Source organism: Chinchilla lanigera, unplaced genomic scaffold, assembly GCF_000276665.1.
Source record: "Chinchilla lanigera isolate Chin_1 unplaced genomic scaffold, ChiLan1.0 scaffold00098, whole genome shotgun sequence".
NCBI lineage: Eukaryota > Metazoa > Chordata > Mammalia > Rodentia > Chinchillidae > Chinchilla > Chinchilla lanigera.
The window spans coordinates 1,476,445-1,485,444 of record NW_004955499.1 but is presented as its reverse complement, the minus strand read 5'-3'; the positions used below and the strand labels follow the sequence as shown (position 1 = coordinate 1,485,444).

Sequence of the window (9,000 nt, the reverse complement as noted above, 5' to 3'; positions counted from 1 at the left end):
CGGCCAAGAGGCCCACGCCGGCCACGGCCACGGCCACGGCTCCGGGCAGCGCCGTGCACGACATGCTGGCGGAGATCTTCTGCCCGGCGGGCGGCGCGGACCCGCAGGAGGAGTGGCACGCGCAGGTGGCGGAGGAGCTGAGCAACTTCAAGTCGCAGAAGCCGCTGGGCCTGAGCGAGGACCCGCTGCGCTGGTGGGCCGACCGCCTGGCGCTGTTCCCCGTGCTGCCCAAGGTGCTGCAGAAGTACTGGTGCGTGCCGGCCACGCGCGTGGCCCCCGAGCGGCTCTTCGCGTCCTCGGCCAACGTGCTCAGCGCCAAGCGGAACCGGCTGGCCCCGGCCCACGTGGACCTGCAGGTCTTCCTCTACGAGAACTCGCGGGCCGGCCTCGGCCTGGCCGGTGGGACGGAACCGGAGCCCGAGGAGGAGGACGAGGGCGCCTGGGGCTTGGACCAGGAGCCCGCGTGCCTCTTGGGGGACGGCCTGGGCGGCGGCTTCCCGTAGGACCGGCCGGCTCCCTCGGGCGGCGCTGGCGGGGCTGCGAACCCCAGGAGCGTCGCTGGATACGCAGGACCCAGAGGGCAAAGCCCAGCTCGTCCTCCTACCTTTCCCTCGGCCCAAGGCACACCCGGTTTCCCGCAAGAGCCTGGAAAACCCAGGGACATCTCGGGGCAGGAGAGAGGCTGAGACAGGAGGGTCTCTCGGGCTCCCTACTGACTGAAGACTCTTTGTTAGTGTCTTTAAACCAAGCGTGCTACAGGCCAGTTTTCCAGCTCGAAGTGAGGTCCAGGAAAGGGCGCTCGAGTCTGTTCTCTCTCAAGGCTCCGGGTCACGTGCAGGCAGGGGGTGTTGATTTGCTAAAGGAAGGAGCGGACACGTTCAGCCTTCCTGGAGAGAGAGGGAACTTGGGGAACCGGAAGACGTCCTCCCACAGCGTTAGCAGAAGCCGGGTCGGGGGAGGACGGGCAGAGGAGAATTTTCACCAGTGGGGCGTGGCAGGCGTTGAGCTTGAAGGCCAGACGCCTGTTTTGAAAGGGCGGGATTTGGTCGTCCTGCTCCCCTCAGAGGCGGAAAACGATGTCCCAGTGGTCTGGGAGGCTGAGGCGGGAAGATCTCAAGTTGGAGCCCAGCCTGGGCAATGTACACACGTAGGAAGACCCTGTCTATAAAATAAAATAAAAAAAAAGGAGGGATGTAGCTCAGTGCAAAGGCTCTGGCTTCAAACCCCCGTTCTGCAGAGGAGAATAAAAGGAATGTGATTCCTCGGGGTAGCGTTCTGGCAGCGGCATTCTGTGCGGTTCCTTCCCTCTCTGCTCTCAGGTGGGAAATAGAGTAGCAAAGGGCCTCTTTCCATGTCTTGAAACCCGCCTTGCTTTTTAGACGAATCTCCCAGCACCCTGGGAGGCTGAGGCAGGAGAATCTCAAGTTGGAGGCCAGCCTGGGCAACTTCTGCAGCTCCTTAGGAAAATGAGGATTGCCCCAGCTGGCGGCCTCTCTAAATCTCTCTCTTTTTTTTTAATTTTTAAAATCTATGATTAAAAAATAAATCTATGATCAGTGGCACCCCTTTCCTTTCTCTTCTTGTTAAGTCATGCTTAAAAAGATTGGACTCTTGTTCAATAAACTGAAGAGATAAACCTGCTTCTAACAAACGTGTGTGCTGCGTTTCAATTTGTGTGTTCTTTCCTTTGGGCAAATGTCTAACCTGGGGAGAGGATTTTTGATGACCCTGGAAAAAGCAAACATCTTCATGGCTGTGTAGTACTCCAGTGTATGTAGAGAGCAGATTTTCCTTACCATCTGCTGAGGGACACACAGGCTGCTTCCTGGGAGCTGTGCTGCTATAAACACGCGTGCGTGCGGGTCACTGGGGTACGATGTCCTTAACTCTTTCGGGAAGATGGCTAGAAGGAGAACAGCGGGGTCAGAAGGAATTTCTACTTGAGTTTTCTGAGGACTCTCCATGCTGATTTTCATGCTAACTGTCCTCCTTTACATCGCACCAACGGTGTAGAGGGCTTGTTATTATTTCTTTTTTTTTTTTTTTTTCCGGTACGGGGAATTGAACTCAGGACCTTGCGTTTGCCAGGCAGGCAGTTATGCCACTACTTGATGCTCCTTGGAAGAAGGAAAAATTGGAGGTGTTTGTAGGAAAAAAAGACTGTGATGCGGACGTGAAAATAAAAAGCAAAATAAATAGATAACAGGAAGTCAGGAGACGGATCTTTTGTGCAAGGAAGCTGAGAAACAGATGTTTACAAAGCCGGCTGTCCCCGGAGCGCTAGCGGGAGCTTCCCGGCTCTGTGCTCTGGGTCTCGGGACCCTCCGGCTGTGAAGTCCTTGGGGGTTTATTTTTACTCTCTGCACCCGGCTCTCAGCAAGTGGAGGTTGGTGGGCGCCGGGTCCTCATGCTGACCTCCCAGCAGGGCTGGGCACAAGCTTCCCCGTCGGAAGTTGGGGTCTTTGTAGGAAGTTATGATTCCTTGTCTCCCTTCTGCCTGTCTTTTACATCTTCTGTCCCACCTCATCATGCTGAAAATACCTAGGAGAAAATAACTGACATCTGTGAGCCCCGCCCTCAGGAGGCTGAGGCAGGAGGATCACTGCAAGTTTGAGGCCAGCCTGGGCTACAGGGTGAGACCCTGTCTCAAAGTCCAAAAAAAAAAAAAAAAAGAAAAGCAAAAGACCAAAATAATAATGAGATACTCAGTCACATGGCAATTTTGTAGTAAGTTAGATGACCAACAAGTTTGTTTGTTTTTCATATGACTGGAGAAAGGTCAGCAGGTTTTCTCTTGAAGGAGTTTAGGGCCATTGCAAGTTTCATTTGCTTTTCTGTTCTTGCTTTTTTGAGACAGGGTCTGTGTAGCCCAGGCTGGCCTCGAACTTACAGTGATCCTCCTGCCTCAGCCTCCCAAGTGCTGGGATGACAGGGGTGCTCCACCACACCCAGCCACGAGTTTCTTAGGAAGAGACGTCCCCTGAGCCAGAAACAGTCCCCTGACCGGGCCCTGAGTGACCACACGCTGGTCGTCAGGGTTGTGGTCCTCTTCAGCTTACCCACACGCAGCTGGCTGCGTCCTGGCTCCGAGCCGTGCGGGGGCCCGGCTCCCCCTTCCTGTACCCGCGGGTGGCCGAGGACAGACTGCTGTGTGTGTGCACAGAGCTGCACGTCTGTGTGTCATGCATGTGTGTGTGTGGCACTGTTGGTATGTGTGTGGACCTGCAGAAGTCATTCCCAGCACCACATATGTGTTCATGTGTGTTTGTGTGTAGATGGCTGTGTGGATGTATATAGCACTGTATGTATGTATATATATATATATCACTATATATGTGGATGTATATAGCGGTGTGTGTGTGTGTATATACATATATATATGTGTGTGTGTATGTGTGTGCATATATATGGAATTCCTAGGACCACACACACATACTAATGTGTATTCATATTTAGGTGGGTCTGTGTATGTATGCATTATAGTGTGTGTGTGTATCTATATATATAATCTTTTCAGTTTCTTACACTAGGGAGACAATATCATGTTTACACATGTGGGTCTAATTTATTTCACTTAGGAGTATGGTCTCTAGTTGCACCCATTTACCTATAAAAGCCTCGAGTTTATCTTTATAGCTAAGTAATGTTCCATTATATAGAAGTACCACATCTTTTTTATCCATTCCTCAGTGGATGGACATTTGGGTTGTTTCCAAGATTTAGCTATGGTAAATTGTGCTGCTATAAACACAGGTGCACATGTATTGCTGTGGAATATTACTCAGCTATAAAGAAACATTAACTTGAGGCTTTTGTAGATAAACGGATGAAACTAGAGATCCTACTCACAAGTGAAATAAATCAAACCCACATGTGTAAACACCGTATTGTCTCCCTGGTGTAAGAACATGAAAGAGTGAATAAGATCCAAAAGGTACAATAGATACTGTGAAAGGGAAAGAAACTGCCCAAAAGGAAAGAATAACTGGGATGAGGGAAAAGAGAAAAAGAAAAAAGGAAGGGAAAATATATACAGAAGATACCTAAGGTAATTCTACCACTAGTTTGTGTTGGTTTATTTAAAGGGACAGTTAATGCTTACTTTTTAAATCATTTTTGCATGCCTATGTCTGGTAGCTTGATCAGCTACTTTGGAGATAACAGTACGCAATATAACAACCATTGTTGATTTCCAAAAAAAAAATGTATATATATATTTATGTATCACAGTATGTGTATGTATGTGTACATCTAGATATAATTCCCAGCACCACACACATATTAACATGTATTTATATACACGTGTATACATGTGTGCATAAATGTATCAGTACATACATGATCATAGTATGTGTATGTGCATGTATAATACCCAAGGATGGCACACAGATGTGTATTTGTATATAGGTGTATATATGTGCATAAATGTACATATCTCACTGTATATGTCACATCTGTACTCCTAATATGTACATACGCATGTATATAAATGATTGTCAGTATGACACACATATACACCTATGTGCATGTATATGTGCATAAATGTATATATCACATTATATAATATATATTCACATACATATGTGATTTCCAGTATCACACACAAATATACACATATATGTGTGTAATTGTATATATCACAGTGTATACATGTCACAGTATTATAACTATATGCATATTTATGATTTCTAGTACTTCACACACATATTTTTGTATATATATCTGTGTAAATATATGTATGCATCAGTGTATATATGTCACAGTGTGTACATGTGTATAGTTATATGTATCAAGAATATATGTCACAGCATGCATTTATATCTGTGTATATATGATTCCCCTCAATTTACACATATGTGTATATTTGTAGAAGTATACGTGTGTATAAATGTATATATCATAGGTACATATATGCAAGTGTGTATCATATATACAATTCCTAGTAGCACACACACACACGTGTGTTTGTATATGATGTATATATGTGTATGTAACATATGACAAAATATCTGGGACAACCAGTTTAAGGAGAGAGGGTTCGGTCCATGGTCGGCTGCTCCAAGGCAGGAGCGTCATGGCGGATGGGTGTGCAGTAGTTCTGCTAATGAGGACTTTATTTTTGCATTCTGCCCAGCATGTTTCCCGTGTGCATCCGTTTTCCTTCAGATGTCTCCCATTTATCCTTCTTTGTGCCCGAGTGGTATTCCATTCTATGGCACCTATGCATAATATTATTCCTTTATTTCTAAGACATGTTCTCCTTATGTAGTCAGGGCTGACCTGAAACCCACGGCGATCCCCCTGCCTCAGCCTCCCAAGTGCTAGGATTATAGGTGTGCACCACCACGCCTGGCAGGAATTCCTTATTTTAGGAATTTAGAGCCATAGAAATTTGTGTAAAGGTCAAAGTCAAATATATTTTTTGCATTCTGCGTAGAAATATAAGCTGGTGCTTTCTCTGTCTCTCTCTGTCGTTTTCTTTTTTGTGGTATTAGTGTTTGAACCCAGGCCCTTTGCACTGAGCTGCGTCCCCAGCCTGTTCTTACTTTTTATTTTGAGACAGGATCTTTCTAAGTTACTCAGATGCCCAGACTGGGTGGCAACTTGTGCTCTTCCTGCCTCAGCCTCCCAGAGCGCTAGGATCACAAGTGTGGCCATCACGCCTGGCTACTCTCCCCTTCCCTCCTCTCCTGTCCTTTCCTTTTGTAAAGGGCTGGGGCTGTAGCGCAGTGCTAGAGGATTTGCCTAGCGTGTGTGACTCCCTTGGCTCAGTCCCATACCCCCTCTCAAAGCACACAAAGTGGATGTTTTTCTTTTACTCAACCCAGCGTAATTATAAACATCTGGAGGCACCACATGACGTTTTGACACTTGTAACACTGTGGCGTGGTTAAATCATTGCGGCTGTACCTCAGTTACTTTCTAGGCACTGAGACACAATTCCTGACACCCACAGCTCTGCGGAAGAAGGGTTTCCTTTGCTCACGGTGTGTACAAGTTTCCACCCATACTTGGCCGGCTCCTAGGCAGGACAGACGGGAAGCAGCGGCAGCCTCCCTTTCCCTTTTGTCTCATCCAGGCTGCAAGCTCATTGGTTGGTGCTATCCACGCCCAGAACATGCTGAGCCAATCAGTGGGCTCATTTAGCAACCCCCACACCCTCAACCCACGTTCACACACTGTAGATGCAGCCACGTCTGCAAAGCTCTGCCTATCAGCGAAGGAGGCTTTGGGGGACGTCTAGACACAGCCGTAACACCCCGAACTCACTTTTCAGGGTGTCTTAACTCTGGTAAGTGCTTGCCTCATGCATCCGAGTACCCCATAAATAACAAATACGTAAACTACGCTCTGTTACCAGTTTTTAAATATATAACGTGTAATTGCTCTTCAGGGGGAAAGAGCTTCACTACAGGGGACTTTATTTTATTTGTGATACCAAAGATGTCCTCACTTCCATTCCCAGCCCTGTCTTTATTTTATTTTTTATTTGGAGACACGGTCTCGCTGAGTCACTCAGTTGCCCAGGCTGGGCTCAAACTTGGAAACCCTCCCGTCTCAGCCTCCTAGTGTGCTGGGATAACTGCTGCGCTGGACCACATTCCAGTGGAAATGCACTTCTAGAAACATTGAAGTGTGATCCTGCATTTCTGCACGAGCACCTGTTGCTGACACGTATCCGTATGTGGTGCGGAGGTTAAATCTGGGGAATTCATGTGGGTGAGCTCTGGTGCTCACCGTTTTTTCTCTGCATGCGTGTGGTGAGAGCGCTACTCATCCAGCCGTTTTCAGTAGCAGAATCTTCAGGGTCATGTGTAGCTGCATATTGTCCAGCACATACCTTCCACAAATGACGGGACTCCCATCTTTTTTGTGGCTGCGTAGTGCTCCATGGTATAAGTGCATTGCATGTTCTTCTTCCATTTCATGGGTGGACACAGAGGTTGTCTCTGTTTTTTGGCGTTTCTCATCACGGGTGTGTAGACTTCTCTGAGACCCTGATTCCGTCTCCTCTAGATCCCAGGGCCCACACCAGCCACCCCAGCTCCACCTATGGTCGTATCCCTGGTGGCTTTGGATTTTTTGAACCCCACTGTGAACCAAAAGGTTAGGGACACAGATTGCTGGTCTGGCAGCCGTTGCTTCATGGGGTGTTAGCTGCGGCCAGTCTCTTCTGGCCCCGGGACCCCCTCTGAGTGTGTCCACTGCTGTCATAAATGATGCAGACTGGGAGTCGTGGCCCACACCTGTCATCCCAGCACTCTAAGAGGCTGAGGCAGGAGGATCACTGGGAGTTCCAGGCAAGCCAAGGCTCCATAGCTAGACTGTGTCTCAGAAAACCAATATCAGTCAGTCAGTTGATGACCTTTAAAAACTACCACCGTGTCCAGGAAGAGGTTTGATTTTCTTCCCTTGAGCCCTTGAGCGTGTGTGGATTGATCTGGGGCACATGGCGTGGGGGCAGCTCTTAGCACCACTTGGGCTGAGATCCACTCCAGTCTGGGGTCCCCTGCAGGTCCCACCCCTCACTCTGTCCCCGGCTGTGTCAGGAAAGGAGCCCCCGGGCCGCAGCAAACAATACACCCATTCAGTGGTGACATGTGGTGTTTTTTTTAGACAGGGTCTCGCTGTGCAGTTCAGGATGGCCTTGAACTCACTTATGTAGCCCAGGCTGGCCTCGAACTTGCAACGATCGTCCTGCCTCAGCTTCCCAAGTGCTAGGATTACAGGCACGAGCTACCACGCCCGGCAATTTGGTACTTTTTTTATAGGCATCACTTAGTCATACGACCACCACCATCACCACGCAATGCTAAAACATTCTCTTCAGGGTAATACGGCCATGGACACCACCCGTAAAATAAAATAAGTCAGTGCCTGATCATTTTTGTTGTTTTCATTATTGTTTTGTGCTGTTGGAAATTGAACTCTACTTGGCAGAAAAGTGCTCTACCACTGAGCTACTACATTCCTAGTCCTGCCACTGAGCTATATCCCTCCTCGGGTACTCTGACTCCTTTTTCATGGCTGTATACTATTCCACTGCAGGGCTGTACCACATTCTTTTCATCCACTGATGGATGTTTATGTTGTTCCCACCCTAAGGGACACATTGCCACGAATGCCCCACCCTCCACCTGAGCGTCTTCCCCATTGCTTCCTTTAGGAACGGTGTCACGAGTCACCCGTTGTGTTTTGTCCCAGTGGAGGACTCATGAATGTGACCATTGCATCATCCCACCCCTTGGGAGGCTGAGGCAGGAGGATGTTCACCAGCCCGAGGCCAACCTGCACTCCATCTTGCATTCAAGGCCAGCCTGAACCATATAGCAAGACCCTGTCTCAGAAAAGAAACCGAAAAGTAAATTGTCTTTGTACTGCGCTCCATCCCCAGGGCTCTTTTAATTTTTTGAGTCAAAGTCTTTTTTTTGTTTTTTGTGTTTTGTCTTTTTGTTTTTCTCCGGTACCGGGAACCGAACTCACGACCTTGTGCTTGCCAGGCAGGCGCTTTGCCGCTGAGCTAAATCCCCAGCCCCTGAGTCAAAGTCTTGCCCAGTCGCTGGATTGCCCAGGCTAAGCTCGAACTTGGGATCCTCCCGCCTCAGCCTCCCGGGTAGCTGGGACTGCAAAAGTATCCCGCTATACCTGGCAGTAAAACTTTTCTTTTGAAACCACTGCTGCAGAAAGCTTGGTGCTGAACGACCATACACCTAAGGGTCTCCCTGTCACACACGAGCCGGCCGTGCCTGTTTTTGTCCCTACATCTTTGCCCGGCCTGCCAGGGGCGAATGTGGAATTCATTCTTAGATATGGAATTGTGACGTATAAGAAAATAATACACAGGTCAAAGTTGCCAGGTCACAAAGACTTCAGAGACTTTTTTTTGTTATGTTTTTTGAGACAGCGTCTGGCTACGTAGCCCAAGCTGTCCTCAAACTCCCAGAGATCCTCCTGCCTCAGCCCCCTGAGTACTGTTTTCCTATCCTTCTTCAGCAGCCC

The 9,000-nt window shown here is 48.4% G+C and overlaps 1 protein-coding gene across 1 annotated transcript in view; it reads left to right on the top strand.

Annotated features, from left to right (window-relative positions):
- Nucleotides 1–595, top strand: part of Zbed1 (zinc finger, BED-type containing 1) — a gene marked incomplete in the record, with an annotated part of 2,294 nt that extends 1,699 nt beyond the window's left edge. Inside the window, 1 exon segment of the mRNA XM_013505591.1 lies at nt 1–595. Within this exon segment, the coding sequence (XP_013361045.1) occupies nt 1–503 (503 nt within the window).
- Nucleotides 596–9,000: the final 8,405 nt, after the last annotated feature.